This window comes from Clupea harengus, chromosome 26 (assembly GCF_900700415.2).
Source record: "Clupea harengus chromosome 26, Ch_v2.0.2, whole genome shotgun sequence".
NCBI lineage: Eukaryota > Metazoa > Chordata > Actinopteri > Clupeiformes > Clupeidae > Clupea > Clupea harengus.
In genome coordinates, this window is record NC_045177.1 from 11,692,874 (window position 1) to 11,710,373 (window position 17,500).

The following is a 17,500-nucleotide window of genomic DNA, read 5'->3' on the forward strand; positions in this document are numbered from 1 at the left end:
CATTCCTGTTCTTGCTACCTTAGTCAATGCCATCATCATTGGTGCTATTCATTAGCTTCATCCCTATCCTTGCTACCTTAGTCAACGCCATCATTGGTGCTATTCATTAGCTTCATCCCTATCCTTGCTACCTTAGTCAACGCCATCATTGGTGCTATTCATTAGCTTCATCCCTATCCTTGCTACTTTAGTCAACGCCATCATTGGTGCTATTCATTAGCCTTTCATAGCGGACCTGTGCGCATTTACTGGACATGTGCATGGATGTTTTAAAGCACTTGTTCAGGGTCAAGAGAAAGCAAAATACACTCTGTATTTATTTAGCACAAATGTCATCAGCATGTGTGCTCCCTGGTTATAAAACTACAGGAGACCTGGTGATAAAATGAAACTTGTTTATGTTCATGCTTCAGTGAACCGTAGCCCTTTTGGCCATGAACAACATGACTATATAAAAAGAACACTGTCGGTAAACAGATTTTTTTTCTACCTTTAAATTTGTAAAACAACGATTGTTCTCTAGTGATTTCAGATCTGCATTATCAACTGTTGTTTTTCAAAGAAAGTATTCACAAATGTACTCATTAGAATTTCTTTTATGTCTTTTGTTTTTTTGCAATAGCCAAATGTGATGCATAAAATATCGGCCAAATATCGGCCATCAGCCATCCTAAGGCATTATATAATGATATCTGTATCGGCCCTAAAAAGGGCCTATTGGCTGATCCCTGGTCAGCAGCAGGCTCTTCCCTCACCTGTGCAGTTGAAGTACACCTTGTCCAGCAGGGTGCGCACATGAGGCCCGGGTCCATCGGCCCAGAGTGAGCAGACCCCGCCTGACGGAGGCATGTTGGAGCGCAGCTCAATGTATGCCACGCCGACGTGGTCCATGTCATCGTCGGCGATGTGCAGGCTGAAGACGTAGGACTCGCCGTCGCGCAGGATGCCCTGCCGCAGCACCAGACGCATGCCCTCGCTGCCCGTGGTCGTGGTGCTCGAGTCCAGCACAAGGGTCTCATTACTCTGGGTTCTGGCCGTCCAGCGCTGCACAAGACAAGGGGACATTGGGGGAAAATGTTCACTTTGTTTGGTGAAGGTAACAAGTCAGAATAAAAAAAATCAATAGGTGAGTTCTTCTGATTGACACAGAAAAGCTCACGGGGAAACAGAAACAGATTCAGGGCCAACTCGATCTTCATTACACAGCTAAGGAGGATAATTCAGCAGGGTGTTCATGAAGGAAGCAGACTCAGAATTGTTAAAGCTGTAAGGAGGTCTCAGTCTTGTTTCCGCAGTCTACAAAGTGGCAAAACTATAGCCGGGATTCTTTTTTTTTTCATTTATAAGAGCCAATTGATTGTTCATCAGAAAGTAACCTAGTTCCACATTGGAATGCATCTCAATATAGACTCCATCTGTCAACAGAGACGTGCTGGCTGTAGGCCTACGACTGACAGCTCACCCCAACAGAACAGCCCATATGACTACAATGACATCACCCTCCACGCCTAGCAGAGTCCCTCTCCCCACCTCCGCTGCCATTCCTCAGTGGTGACATCATTCCACCCAAACAGAAAGAAAGTTTGGGAGGGGGGAAAAAAAAGAACATTTTCCCAGCAATGATCTCACCCCAGTCGATCTGTGTTAACAGTAAAGTGCTTTAACCCCCAGAAGAAGGGCAGAGGACCAGAGGGGAGTCACACACTCAACACTCCAACTCCCATCATGCCCCTGAGACCTTATGATACTAGAGTGCTATTATCACAATGCTACTTGGATTATACGGCATTGTGGGTCACTCATTGAAGGTTAAGGTCATTTAAGTTTGGCCCACAACAAACAAATTGACATTAATGACTTGTTCTGATCAGTGGACAATGTACTAGCCAAGGAAAATTACAAACAGATCACAATCCAGACAGAGGGTTTTACCAAAATAAATAACTGCAACAGAAATCAGTTCATCAGGACTTTTGATGACTTGTTCCATGTCTCACCCCACGGTGTGATCCCTGACAGTTGCTGCAGGTCCCAGCTAGGTAGACTTTGGAGCTCTGGCTGACCTCGTAGATGGACTGAGCCTTGCATGACACACACTCCAGAGAGACCATGGGGATCCGGCCGCTCTGCACCAGCACCTGGAACACACACACACACAGGCAGAGATGAGGAGAGGGTGGTTACAGACAGCGCAAACACAATTTGAGAGCGCGAGTATGATTGTGTGTATGCAAAGGCGAGGTATGCTTTTATTCAAAGAAGCGTACAGTAGCAATTGGGAATCGACGCTAACCACTGCACCACCTGGGGACACTGTAGTGAAGTATAAGACCGACTTCTATAAGACCGACATACCCCTGCTGTAAATATGTCATGGCGGATGCAATATCAAAATAGTTACAATAGCACTACCATGACACTGTTTATCATGGGCCACTATGACTGATTACACTGTATGGAATCTCATACAACATGTTAATAACATGGCTATATGAGTCTCAGGAATCTCATACAACATGTTTATAACATGGCTATATGACTCTCAGGATGGAATCTCATACAACATGTTTATAACATGGCTATATGAGTCTCAGGATGTTCAGAGCTCAGAGTTCAAGAGAAGTTCTTAAGACATTGTTGGGGGCGACAGTGGTACAGTGGGTAGAGAAGTCGTTTAGTAATCAGAAGGTTGCTAGTTCGATTCCCTGTCGAAGCGTCCTTGAGCAAGACACTGAACCCCTAATTGCTCCTGATGTGCAGTGTGCCATCAGTGTAAATGTAAAATGTGTATACCTTGTAAGTCGCTTTGGATAAAAGCGTCTGCTAAATGACTAAATGTAAATGTAAATGTTGTTGCTCGCATTAGTGTTCAAGACATGAGTCCAACCCATTAAGGAGGGTAAGGGGTAGTTGTGGTTTTATAGGCACATCACAAACATCTCATGAACAGGTCATGGGTACCGTGAGGATGCCCGTGAAGGGGACCTGGTAAAGGTCAGAACATGGCTACTGTTTTTAAATCATCCCCTGCAGTGAACTCTCCACAGTGGGAGTATTCTCAAGCTCTCTGCCTTCCCGTTTCATAGCACACGTCACGCTGTGGAGTGGAGCAAATGATAATAATTGACCATCTACTTTTCAGACTACTACACCATTACTGTAACCCAATATAGGCTATTCACTTCATATTTGACCAACATACTGACGTGAAGGAAACCCTGTGGTTTGTTGGACTATGCTGCTAATCTCATGGTGACGATATGAAGGCTATAGGCTTCATAAAGACATGAAAAGGAGAAGGAAAGGCAAAGGAGTTGGGAGAAGAGAAGAGAAAAAGAAAAGAGCAGTGTATGTGTGTGTGTGGGAGAGAGAGTGATAGAACCAAGAAACCGAGGGGGAGAGCAACAAAGCTGAGAACAAATCCTTTGTGCTCACGTCTGTGATTCCTTTATCACTGGGGATACTTATGAGTAGCCATTTACAGATCCATCACTATGCACAGCAATTAGGCCTCTCTACTGTCTAGCATAACAAGTACTGACACAATGATGGTCATGGTGGATCTTCAAAAAGAAAGAAAATGACACTAGTTTTATTTTCTCCAGAACCTAACAAAGCCCAGCGCTCTGCTTGAGAAGCCGTCAAGTTGCAGTATACCCGTGCCCAAAAGGATTTATAAGGTTGAATTCACAAAGCTTCTCAAACTATTACAGAAGATCTTTCTCAAAGCCTCATCGAATCCAAACCACTCTGACAAATGCAATGGCAAGTCTAAGCCTGGATCAAGCCCTGGTTAAACGACTCATTGCGGGCCCTAGCAAGGAGATCAAATCTATAAGTTATGCTATGGACTCTGGAGACAGAGCCACTCCCTTTGCTATGAAATCTGGCATCTGAACATTTCTCATCTATAATCAAAAGAAGAAGGAATGTATGCGAGAGGCCAAAAGCATATATGCTTTCCTTTCAGAATATATTTAGAGAACAACTCTCACTTGATCTCGGAGTTTTCCATAAACGCACGACTGGGTGGGTTATTTTGCTTTTCATCAGGCACTTTCTTTTTCGTTCTCCACTTGCATCATAAACTAAATGTTACAGATAATTACTGAACAGATTGATCAATTAAAGTCTTTCATAATGGACTGGCGAATCAGAGAATAGGCAGAAAATAGACTTAATTTACCAGCAAAGCACATGGAAATGTGGCTAAACTGCACCCCTGAAAAAGAAAAAAAACATACACTTGCACAATGAAGCAATATTATAGCGAAAACCTGCACATTCTTCAAAAATGTGATACTTTTATAAAGTAAAAGTACTTTAAATAAATGACCGAGTCAAGAAGAGCAAAGTCAAAGAGGGAGGCCAGGCTGAGCTTTTGAGGTGAAATCCTCAGTAAACAGCAGCCTTGCATGCATCACCTGTGAAATGTCTACTGAGAGAAACTCCAGAATCTAAAGTCCCTTGATGAGGGAATGAACACATCCAAGCGGTAAATGTTTGAATTCAATTTAAGCGAGCGCTTGAAATGTGCTCCAAACTCAGAACATATTCCACCCAACGGTGGCCTGAAGAGTCCCAGGCAGCCAAGAACAACCTGCCGTATGTGTGCGAGACGGGGAGTTCAGACCAACAGAACCTCACGTATGCCCTGGAGGACTGCCAGCCTTCAGAATGCAGCCACCTGCTCGCGCTTGAGCGTGGCTGACAGCCAGTCCAAACCTGTGCCAAACAGTTATTGAGTGTTAGTGAAGGGACGGTTACACCCACCCTCTGGACGGTGGACTCTGAAGGCATGCCCTCTTGGCTGACGGTCAGACGGAAGGTGTACTCCACCTCCACCTCCAGGGCGGAGCCGGCGATCCCCAGAACAGGCCCGCTGGAGCCCAAGTCCAGAGCGGGGCACTTAGACAGACCCTGCATGACAGAGGAAAGTGGGTCAACAGGGAACCATAGCATAAGGAAGGACCACAGGGAACCATAGCATAAGGAAGGACAACAGAGAACCATAGCATAAGGACGGACGACAGGGAACCATAGTCTGAGGAATGCAGAGTTTATCTGTTCATGGTTACATAACCCTGAAACACCTCTCTCACCCTTCCTCTTCCTTCAGCAGTGCTCCCTCGCACACGTGCTGTTGCTTACACACACACACACACACACACACACACACACACACACACACACCCAGTCTCTTGATACATCCACACCCACATATCTCCGGTCAAACCCTATTTCTTTCTCCTCACACACATAACCACACACTCACACACTCACTTACTCTTCGACACACATGCACAAACCCGAGCCATTCCACTCAAACGGAATCTGTAAGCGAGAGCAAAGACAGAACCCTCACTAGAGCCTCTGACCAATCTCAAATCTCAAAAACCCTAAACCTGCCTGCCCAAACACACACACACACACACACACACACACACACACACACACACACACACACACACACACACACACACACACACACACACACACACACACACACACACCACATATACAACTCCAATGCCACCTGACCAGCATGAGAAACTGTCCAGAGTTCCCTCCGACTCCAAGGATACCTCTGAGGCATCTCTCCTTCTAGGAGTCATGGAAAAGAACATCAGAAATGGCCCCAGGCCAGCACCACTATGTAAGCGCTCCGGAGAGTTCCAGTCTTAACTGGGCACACCAGTAATGCCACTGATCCTCCGCACGGGCCCCTGCCAGAGGCGGCGTGGACTTGGCAAGAGGAACGCTACGCATGAAAGTATTCGGTAACCACACAGAGGGAAAAGAAAATAACTCGCATTAAATTACATTTTCCAGTCTCTTGACTGTTTAAGCTGTTTTCAATCTTATTTACTGATGAGAAATCATTTCACAAAGTCCCTCTTATAGATGCTGTTGGACACCCGGGAAGAAAAAGGAATTACTGACATACAAAAATAACTCATAGATTGTGATTGCAAGCTCTGAACTTGTATTTGACACTATTTATATTTTGCATATATATTATATAGATTTCTATATTTCTTCCTATATTTCATAGGGTGTCTGTGTCTGTGTCTGTGTCTGTGTCTGTGTGTGAGAGGGACAGGCCATTTCACATATTTTCCACCATGCCTGTGAATGGGATCTGTGCCAAATCAGTGAACATTTTCCTGGCCTCAACTTTACAATATCATCTTCAAGACCAACATTTTGTTATAGGTCTGGTTGACTCTGATCTACCATTGACATGATCACTTATGAATTGAATTCAAAATAATTCAACTAGACAAATAACTGTGGCCTTGTACATCAGACTGAACAAAACACCTAAAATGCTATTGACACTGAAATTGCAAATTGACTTCTACTCTGAATCAAATTCAAGTGGCACTCTAGAGCGTAGGGTGTACTGAAACAAGGCAGGGAAATGCTGCTTACCTTGGTGGTGCTTTCACACTCCCAGTGATAGGACAGGAGTGAAGGGCTCTCCAGGCCCACGTTTGGGTCATACGATTGTTCTCCACTCAACAGGAGATCATGCGTCTTCGACCAGACACGGTATGTGCCGCCCTCGATGATGGGCACCAGTCTCCCAGATATCACAGACAACTGAAGGCAGGCAGCCTTCCTGAGAGGGACACCCTCATACGCCAATGAAAAGACCAGGGTGTAGTTCCCAGTGGGAAGTGCCATCTTGGGCACAGAGAGCTGGATCCGTTGTGCATCCACCTCAGGGGGCAGAGCCATCTTGGTGGGTGCCTTCGTGTCATCATCATCATGGCAGTCTTTGGCGGCCAGCACCTCCCACAGATACTCCACCCTGTAGTGATCACAGCCCTTCAGGTCAACGTTGGCCTCCACCAGGGTGGGCTGGTAGCGCCAAATCGCCAATTTAGGAGCTTGCTTCACCTGAACTTCAGGCTCTTCACATGCCAGAACACGAATATTTACTTCAATCTCAGTCAGGACCCAACTGACAAAATTGCTGGCATTGACCTTCACTAGGTACTGCCCAGGCAGAGAGTATGTGTGACTAAGACTGGAGGTCGTAGAGAAATAGTCCTTGCCGTCACCAAAATCCCATTGAAAAGTGGCCCGGGAGTTGCGTGGGCTCACAGCCAGATGGAAGGAAACTACCTTGTTGATGAAAGTGTCTCGTGGTTGAGCTTCAAGTGTGGCTGACTTTAGGATGTTCTGAACCTGGACTGTCTTAGATATATTAAGACCAGAAGGATCCAGAAGGTTGAAGGCACGAATGAAGATGATCAGTGTGCCAGGCTCCGTAGGGGTGTAGGTGACCTCCTTTGACCAGAAGGTCTTTTGTGTGGCTGTGTAATGCAGATCGAAGGTCCACAGAAAGGTCACAGGTTTTCCCGTCTCTATGTTTGCAATGAAGGTCTTTGCCACACCGACAGGTATGGCGGGCTCACAGCAATTCACAATTGACAGCTCCTTCACAGGTTCCATCACTTCCACATGTAGGGATTTTCTCTCAGAGCTAACTTGGTTGAAGGCAGTCAGGTTGACTATGTACGGATCCACCCTTGTGAACTGGTGCAGATAGGTCATGTTTTGAAGCTCCACAGAGGCATCTCCACTGATGCTCAGCAAGAAATTGACAGATGTCCCTGACGCAATGGAAATTGTGAATTCCACGTTCTCTCCAACAGCTGCAATCACCTTGCTGGTTTTTAAATTTAATCCTTGAATACGATTCTGAACTATGAAGTCACGGGACAATGCCTTCTTACTGATGTCATTTGTAGCATTCAGGGTGACTGAGAAGTTCCCAGGTTCTGGGAAGAAATAGGATGTGACTGGTCGTCCTGTTCTTCTGCCACTGGGTAACAACCATGTCCAAGAGACATTAGTTCCCAAACTCACTTCTCCACGAAAGGTAACATTGACACCAGAGGCCACAAAGTTCTGTTCTGTTACATTGCTTGCAGAAAACCACACACCTGAGATGGGCTGCTGCACACTGATCCATTTGGAGATAATTTCGCTACTCACTTCATTAGAGACCTCCACCGTCACCTGTTTCATTCCTGGACTCTCAAAGCTATGATGGATAAAACTATCAAACCAGTCCAACAGAACACCATCCGCTGTCCAATTATATTGAAGGTCTGTACCACCGCTAACAGACACACTCATGTTTGTGTGGGTGTTTACTGCAACAGGATTTGGTGAAATCTCAAGGGTAAGTTCACAGACCGGATCTAGAAACCTAATGGATTTGTTGACAGACAACTGGCCAAGGAGGTTGGTAGATATCAGAAAGATTTCACGAGTACCTGGAGTTGAAAAATTCAGATCAATTGTTTTCCCACTGTAGTTCAATGGAGGGGTGGTCTCCTGCTCCTTCAGTATGTTCCAGCTGAATGACATGTTTGTTCCTTCCCTCAGAGATGCATGCAAGTGAAGGATCTGGTTGGTAGCATAGCAGCACCTCTTCTCTCCCAGCTCATCTGCAATGATCTGCAGGCCCTCCAGCTCCCGCTGTACAAAAATTAAGATGCTTCCTTGGGCAGTACCAATATCATTTGATGCTGTAACTATCACATTGAATGTCCCAACTGAGCGAAAGGTGTAGTACATGATGTTTGAGCCAGGAATAGATGTGCAACGATCACAAAGGATCCAGGAGAACCTGACTCGATCCCCCTGGTGAAGATGTGCCTCGAAGTTCACTGATGCATTGAGTGGAACATTCACTACACTAGCATTAACTGTCAAGCCTTGGATGGGAGTCAGGACAGACAGCAAACGCGTGGTTCTATTGCTGCTCACTGCATTGTGACCTAACAGGGTTACGTTGAAGTTGCCTGAGCGGTTATAGGAATGAGTGACCTTTGAGCCATTGAGGACGTTTCCATCCCCAAAGTTCCAGGTGTACTGAACATCAATGGAGTCCGAATGGGCCTCAAATGTGTAACCTTGATCCAAGGTAAGGTTGTTCTCTTTAGTGCCATTGTGCATAATGAGTAGGGGACCCACCGGCTGCTGCACCTCCATTATAATTGTATCATTGCTACATGAGATGTTATTGAGGACCGTGACCATCACCAGGTACTGGCCAGGGTTCCTGTATGTAAATGCCATGTCTGCAGCTCCTTGTACGGGCCCTCTGGAGTCCCCGGTGCCAAAATCCCACAGATAAGTATAGTGAAATGCAGGAAAGGCTACAGCTGTGAACTTACTCTCCTCTCCAAGTTTGACATGACTTCTCAAGGGTTGAAGTGAAACACTGCTGACTGCAGGCTGGACACATACCCAGGCGTAGAAATTTGCCCTGTTTACTCCACTTGACAAAAGCAATGATAGATGGTACTCCCCACTCCCCGAAAAGGAATGTGTGATCTCAGGAGAGCCAAAGAGAGTCTCGTTATGTGTACCATCCCCAAAGCTCCACCCATAATGATAAGTAGAAGCATTTCCTGACACAAAAGCACGGAAGGTGACATCAGTGCTCTCCTGAATGCATCCAGCAGGCTCCAGCCACAGCACCTGCAGCACAAACACATGGACGGGAATCACCCGCCACTGAGAGCTCACTGCATTCGTCGCTGTGATGTTCACCGAGTAGTTTCCATCTTTTATGTACGTGTGCTTAATCCTCGGCTCCATGCTGGGTAGCACTTTCCCATCTCCCATGTCGAAGCTCCAGGTCACATTGTTGCCAGCCAGCAGGTGTGCTGTTATCACCATGGGCGTGTTGAATTCAGTAGGGCCTGACGACTGGCCCTTTAAACCCTCGATTTCCTCAAACACCATCATCATGGTGCACGTCCCGGTGGTGCTGATGGTGTTGTTGACAGTGACGCACACATTGTAGACGCCACTACGGGCGTAAGCATGGGAGACCCGCCGCTCACGGCCCTGCAGCCTCGTGACATTATCGCCGAAGTCCCAGGTGTAGACGATTCCGTAGGGGGAGGGCCAGGGGTGGGCCTCAAACTCAGCAGACTTCCCCGCCTGCAGCACTTTGGGTTCCGTCTCGATCTCCACCAGCGTCAGAATGCTGAAGACATACACATCAACCTTCTGGGTCTTGTTCTCATACCGGTTAGACACAGAGACGAGGAGGGTGTACTCCCCTGCGAAGACAAGAAGACAAGAGAGAATAAGCATATTTGATGGGATAGTTCAATCATATTTGATGTTAAAATAGTCATATCCTCCTGCGAACCAAAGAAAAAATAGGTGTCTTTTTTTGTGATTTCCTTAAAGAAAAAGGCCACTACAGAGGACTATAGGTTGGTTCTCAGGAGATTAAATGTTTATATTTTAGTTATGTTGCTATTATGAATATCTTCCAGCTGATAGAGAGACACGGAGAGTAGAAGAACTTTGACGGAGAGGGGTAGAACTGCAAGGAGTGGTACCGACCTGGCTGGGCGTAAACATAGCTGACATTGTCTTGCAGGTAAATCTGCTTGATTGTGGGATCAGAGGTCGCAGGGGTCACATGGTCATAGGGAGGCTTGTGGAGGTGGGTCTGATATCCTCCATCTCCGAATGACCACCTGTGATGAGAACCAAGGCACACACACACACACACACACACACACACACACACACGCACACACACACACACACACACACACACACACACACACACACACACACGCACACACACACACACACACACACACACACAATGTGGTTTACTGTTCCTTCAAGGGAAACGCTTTTACCTGTGAGCCATGTTGTACAACCAGTTCAATAAAATATAAAAAACAGGACACATGAGGTCTTTCTTTACAGAAGGAAAGCTGACAACAGATGTGTGGAAAGACTTTTTTCTGAGCAACTGAGAATAACAGTCATACTGATGCTGCTTAGTGCAAATCTGCTTTCTCTCCAGCTTATTTGGATGTGACAAGGGATATGTGCAGGAGGCCACTGAAGCGGTGCTGCAATGCGGCTGACCCACTTAAAGCCCAATCTGAACATCTGTGCAGGTGAGAGCTACGAGGGGGGGGGGGGGGGGGGGGATGAGAGTACAAAGTGGGGAACAGATCGAGCACAATACAATCCCCACAGTCAAATACAACTGTAGCAGGAAAGTAAGAAAAAAACACAGCGAGAGGAAGACAAGGTGCAGAAACTATACTGTATATATATAGCAGGGTACAGATAAATGGGAGCAGTAGGAGAGGACAAATTGTGCCCTGAAACACAGGAGGCAAGGGCATAATGGAAAAGGGAGAGGTTTTGCTAAGCACGATGGCAAAGTAACAGAGGGGAAAAATCTTGTCAGCAGTCTTTGGTTACCACAGAGCAGTAAATCCAGAAGCGTTTGTGTGTGTGTGTGTGTGTGTGTGTGTGTGTGTGTGTGTGTGTGTGTGTGTGTGTGTGTGTGTGTGTGTGTGTGTGTGTGTGTGTGCAGACCCATACTGCATGCACACAACATTATAATCACTGCCTTAATATGGAGCTGCACTCTTTTGTTGGAAGAAAATACATTTCATAAGTCAATTAATTACACAAAGCCTCTAAAGCACTGAGAATGGATGCTGCCCTCTCAATATAAGGCCATTCAGATTCCAGTCTTCTCCAGTATAAGTTGGTGATTATTGACCATGACTAAATGAACTGGTGCACCTCATCATCACAGATGCTTGATGGGGCCCAGGACTGGCGAATGTACAGGCTCTTCCAGGTTTGTTTGGACAGGTTCAAGGTTATTGAACACCGTCATGTTAATGAAAGCCTCACAGACCTAATTTAAACTTTAATCATAATAGAAATATAGAAATTCAAGACATCCTGTTGCTATAGTCCAATCAATTTCCATGCTATGGCACACTTCATATTTATTTTATTTTGTGTTTAATTGTACAAGATACAAAGTGTCATTAAACTTTCTTAGTTCCTCCTGCAGATGTATGCTCAAGTTCCTCCCTTGTATTTCCTGCACCTTAAAAAAAGACCTCTTCTGGATATGGGGCCCAAATGTAGTTCAAGAACTACCACTGAAGATCTAATATGCGGAGCATGTGGCCCCATCAGTGCGTTTCCTCCAAAGAACCTAAACCCTTCCAAAGTTCAGGTTGTCCTAATGTGTCTGTTTCTACTCGGAGAGGGAATCAAGATACGTGTGAGTTTGGGGGGAGCATTTGAGGGTACCTGAAAGTTGCATTCACTGATATGTCCACTGTGACTGATGCTGATAGGCTCAGGTTCGAGCCTTGTGTGACAATGCTGGGGACCCCTAGGACTGTGATGTCACCCATGGGGTTCATGCGGTCCACAGTCACGTTGAAGTGCTCCGTCTGGCTGCTCACATGGTTCATAGCCGTTACCTAGGAGACAATCAGGAAGGATCAATAGCAACGATTATTCCTGACTCCCACGCCGCCACGCACCGCTCCAGGCAGTGATAGAGCAGTAAATTGAATAGAATTTAAAGAAGCGCCTGGTGCTTTTCACTATTCTGAAGCGCATGCTAGTAATGGCTGCTTACCGTTAGCTTGTACACAGCTGCATTCTGGTAGATGACATTGAAAACAGTGTTGTAATAAGTGAAATACGGTTTATCGTCCACGGTCCACTTGAAGTTGGGGTCGGTGCCTCCTTCAACCATGGCCTTGTAGCTCTGAAGAGTTTATCCAAAGACATGTCAAAGGTTAAAGGTCAGAGGGCATTTTTCAATAGTAAAAGGAGAAGAAGAAGAGGAGCCAGTACATCCTCCAGGCACTCAAGCGAGTCATGTGGCGTTAAATGCTTCTTCACAGAAATAGGATTCAAAGGAGAAGAAAAAAAAAAATATATATATATATAAGACATATTCTTACCACCACTGATAACATAAGCACTCTTTGACTTGGATGTGGCTTTATCTGTAGGCCCCAGAGCGGCAGCTCCACCTGTGCCTGGATGCTCAGGCTATCTGTGGTCACCTCACTCTTAGCCGTGAGCTCCACTGCCACGGGGTCTGGGGACTCGGCCAGGTGGAGGTCCACCCAAGCGAACCAGGTCTCGTTGTCGGGGTCCGTCTGTCGACACTCTGCTACTTTAGCCACCAGGTCCTGGGGGCAGAACTGCTCGAAGTGGAAGGTGTCGTTGCTGCCCTGGCAGCTGATGTTTGCTCTGTGCTGAGAGTGCACCCTCACCAGCACGGAGGTCTGATTGGGATGGAAATAGACCGTCCCGTTCTGGTTAGTCGGGTGAATCACAGACAGGCCTAGCGGAGGCACCACATGGAACAGGCAGGTGGTGTTCACTGGGAAGTCAGGGTCGTTCACGGCCACCTCCAGACTGTAGTCCCCGGGCTGGGGAAGGCCAGTGCTGAACAAGGGGCCTGTGAGGTTCAGTTGGCTTTGCCCCACGTGAAGCACTCTCAGCAGGCACACACTGTCGTGAGCCCAGCGCTTGGTGTCGGTGGCCTTGAGAGGGCTGTTGGCACTGATCCAGTCCGAGTGGTTGATGCTGAGGACACTCTGCCTCCAGGGGGAGGACGGGTCGGGGGCGCAGTGGAGGAGGGAACCTGGACCTGCATCATGCTGGAGGGCGATGAAATCACCAGGGTAGACCATCAGGTCCTCCAACTCTTCTTGTACCTGGAAAAAATGGCATAGCGTGCAGAGAGTGGACATCAAATGAACAATTATCTGCAGCAAACCTATAACAGTATTCCCAAAATGTCACTGTTAAAACCAAAACACACAAAAATAGGCTAAAGACTGTTCATGTGATGTCCATCCAAAAAGTAATTCACTTTCTTTAAATGAAACAAAATTCTCTCATTCCGACATGGCCATGGAGTTTTTGATAGCCAAGCCAGTAACTCTGCTCTATCTCCGTGTGTTAGTACAGTCGTGCAGTCGGTGACTCACCAGTTGGTGTGCAGAGGGTCCAGCGGGCAGGGTGAAGACCACCTCCCCCACCAGGCAGTAGGGCTCCGACCCTGAGGAGTTGAAACAGGACGTGTGGTGGCATGGGCTGTCCAGGGGCCTGCAGCGCTCCTGAAAGGGGCACCACTGCTGCAGGGGTGGGCACGCGGGCGGGGGCCTCACTGTGGCGTTTGCCACTTCATCTACATCCTGGCACACTGCAACACATTGAAATCTTAGTAAGATGAAATATCCTAAATCAAGGCAATATGCACATAGGTGACCACAACCTGGGTAGGAAAGAGTGTGTCAAAGAAAGAAAATGTCACTGACAAAGCTGACATTCTGTACAGTGTATTCAGAAGGAAATCAGACCCTTCACCTTTTTCCCATTTTGTTATGTTGCAGCCTTATCCTTCATCAACCTACCTTACCTGGTAAAACACCTGTCTATATAAGGTCTCACAGCGGACAATACCTATCAGAGCAAAAACCAAGCCTTGAGGTTGAAGGAACTGCCTGCAAAGCTGAGAGACAGGATTGTGTTGAGGCACAGATCTGGGGAAGGCAACAAATGAGTAGGATTGAGTGGATGCTCATCTTCAGTACCCTCTGTAAGTGGATGCTATACCTCATCTTCAGTACCCTCTGGACAGTGGATGCTCATCTTCAGTACCCTCTGTAAGTGGATGCTATACCTCATCTTCAGTGCCCTCTGTAAGTGGATGCTATACCTCATCTTCAGCACCCTCTGTAAGTGGATGCTATACCTCATCTTCAGTACCCTCTGTTCAGTGGATGCTATACCTCATCTTCAGTACCCTCTGGATGCTATACCTCATCTTCAGCACCCTCTGTAAGTGGATACTATACCTCATCTTCAGTACCCTCTGTAAGTGGATGGTGTACCTCATCTTCAGTGCCCTCTGTAAGTGGATGCTATACCTCATCTTCAGTACCCTCTGGATGCTATACCTCATCTTCAGTACCCTCTGGATGCTATATCTCATCTTCAGTACCCTCTGTTCAGTGGATGCTATACCTCATCTTCAGTACCCTCTGTTCAGTGGATGCTATACCTCATCTTCAGTACCCTCTTTTCAGTGGATGCTATACCTCATCTTCAGTGCCCTCTGTAAGTGGATGCTATACCTCATCTTCAGTACCCTCTGTAAGTGGATGCTATACCTCATCTTCAGTACCCTCTGGATGCTATACCTCATCTTCAGTACTCTCTGGATGCTATACCTCATCTTCAGTACCCTCTGTCTGATGCTATACCTCATCTTCAGTACCCTCTGTAAGTGGATGCTATACCTCATCTTCAGTACCCTCTGGACAGTGGATGCTCATCTTCAGTACCCTCTGTAAGTGGATGCTATACCTCATCTTTAGTACCCTCTGTACAGTGGATGCTATACCTCATCTTCAGTACCCTCTGGACGCTATACCTCATCTTCAGTACCCTCTGTAAGTGGATGCTATACCTCATCTTCAGTACCCTCTGGACAGTGGATGCTATACCTCATCTTCAGCACCCTCTGGACAGTGGATGCTATACCTCATCTTCAGTACCCTCTGGACAGTGGATGCTATACCTCATCTTCAGCACCCTCTGGACAGTGGATGCTATACCTCATCTTCAGTACCCTCTGGACAGTGGATGCTATACCTCATCTTCAGTACCCTCTGTACGCTGTCACACATTGCACACCTCTGCTCTGCACAGTAACATGGGCAGACTTCTTCCTTTCCTTATCTCTTTTCCTCTCCTTCATTCTACTCTTTTGTTCTCTCTCTCTCTCTTCCACCCTGCTCCTTCAGTCCAACTGTTCAATTCCTCCATCATGGGAGAGTCTCTATCTCTTCTCTTCAACAAATGTCATGGCGGGGCGTTCCTATTTCCTTTCACGTCTCCTTTTTGTCTCCCTCTCTCCCTCTCCCCCTCTCCCCCTCAATTTGAACAACACAGTTTCTTTCTTCCTGAGTCTGGTACAGCTTATGCTCTCCACTGCTTGATCTAATCTTGTACTTTGCTCCGCTCCGCTCTGAGAGTCCTGTGGCGTCAGGGTGGCGACGGGAGAGCGACCCCGAACCAGTGAGGAGACGGGGGTGTGTGTGCACACGAGTAGAACCAGTGAGGAGACGGGGGTGTGTGTGCACACGAATAGAACCAGTGAGGAGACGGGGGTGTGTGGCCACACAAGTAGAACTAGCTGACATGGAGTCAGTCTGGAGGAGTCATGCACTGTTTCTCCTGGCCTAGTGGATTTGATGCGAATATCCACTTGAATATGTTTGCATGCATCTGGGGCTCAGCTCTGTGTGCGTTTGATCATCTGGGGCTTAGCTCTGTGTGCGTTTGATCATCTGGGGCTCAGCTCTGTGTGCGATTGGCTCACCTGGCAGCAGCAGGTGTTTGTCGGGCTCCTGGCAGCGCGGACGGTACACCTGAAAGTGCACCTGTGTGTCTGAGCTCAGCTGCTGTGTGAGCAGCTCCAGCGACGAGAGCCGGGCCGTCTGCACAAAACTCAGCCCAGGGAACAACAGGAACTGAAATACACACACACACACACACACACACACACACACACACACACACACACACACACACACAAACACACATAAACACATACACACACACAAACATAAACACATACACACACAGACAGACACACACGCACATAAACACATACACACACACACACACACACACACACATACACACACACACATAAACACATACACACATACACACACACACACACACACACAAACACATAGAGATATGAGTAAAAGACCACCATTTAGACCTCTGTAAATGTGTAATTTAAGGAAAATATATTTTGTCATTCCAAGGGAATTTTCATCTTGATGTGGAGCTTCTGATTTTACATAACTGAAGGAGAACACAATTGCTAATATTGATAGAGCAAATTGATTTAATTGATTGAAACATGGTGAAACATGACATGTTCTTCATTTAATTACTGTATATTCAGGAAGACAGATCATGATCTGCAGGATATTATTTATACCTATGTCATTACACAAATGTCATTACAATCCAATAAGATTTCAGGCATGGGTGAGGTTGAAAATATATGGGCAGCCAAAATGAATACATTTTCCCCAAGGGTACCAACTTTACAATTCATAACAACAAACTAGAAGGACAGATTAAACATTTCCCATGAACCCATTTTTCATGAAAGTCCCTGATATGACCTCGGGGGCTCCTAGTGAGTTGGCACAACTCAAGAGATGAGGAAATACTCCTTCGTACTTTTCAGTTTTGATAACGGTATAGTTGACCCCAGACAGACCAAGGCAATCAATCTTGTAATGGTGAATGCATTGTGTGTGTGCACTCCTGGTGGTTCTGGTGTGTGTGTGTGTGTGTGTGTGTGTGTGTGTGTGTGTGTGTGTGTGTGTGAGTGTGTGCTTACCTCCAAACTCTTCGATGGCATATCAGGACCCTGGCTTTGTACAGGACTGACACTGGATAAAGGTCTATGGATGTTGAAGACATGGGTGCCCACCATAAAGAAACCAGCATCAGGAACCCCAACTTAAGACCGAAAAAAAGTACAGAAAGAGAGAAGGCCAGTGAACAGAGAGACAACAAGTGATCAGGTGTTGCTTCACTTTCAGCAACATCA

The 17,500-nt window shown here is 46.6% G+C and overlaps 1 protein-coding gene across 1 annotated transcript in view; it reads right to left on the reverse strand.

The window, feature by feature from the left end:
- pkd1a (polycystic kidney disease 1a) overlaps positions 1-17,500 on the reverse strand; it is a 70,354-nt gene that overhangs the window by 21,184 nt on the left and 31,670 nt on the right. Inside the window, exons 11-21 of the mRNA XM_031563802.1 lie at positions 17,288-17,409; positions 16,241-16,391; positions 13,842-14,056; positions 12,801-13,565; positions 12,470-12,601; positions 12,133-12,308; positions 10,390-10,526; positions 6,436-10,097; positions 4,774-4,920; positions 1,998-2,138; positions 756-1,044 (exon numbers count right to left, since the gene is read on the reverse strand). Of these exons, the coding sequence (XP_031419662.1) occupies positions 756-1,044; positions 1,998-2,138; positions 4,774-4,920; positions 6,436-10,097; positions 10,390-10,526; positions 12,133-12,308; positions 12,470-12,601; positions 12,801-13,565; positions 13,842-14,056; positions 16,241-16,391; positions 17,288-17,409 (5,937 nt within the window). The remainder of the gene's footprint in view (positions 1-755; positions 1,045-1,997; positions 2,139-4,773; positions 4,921-6,435; positions 10,098-10,389; positions 10,527-12,132; positions 12,309-12,469; positions 12,602-12,800; positions 13,566-13,841; positions 14,057-16,240; positions 16,392-17,287; positions 17,410-17,500) is intronic.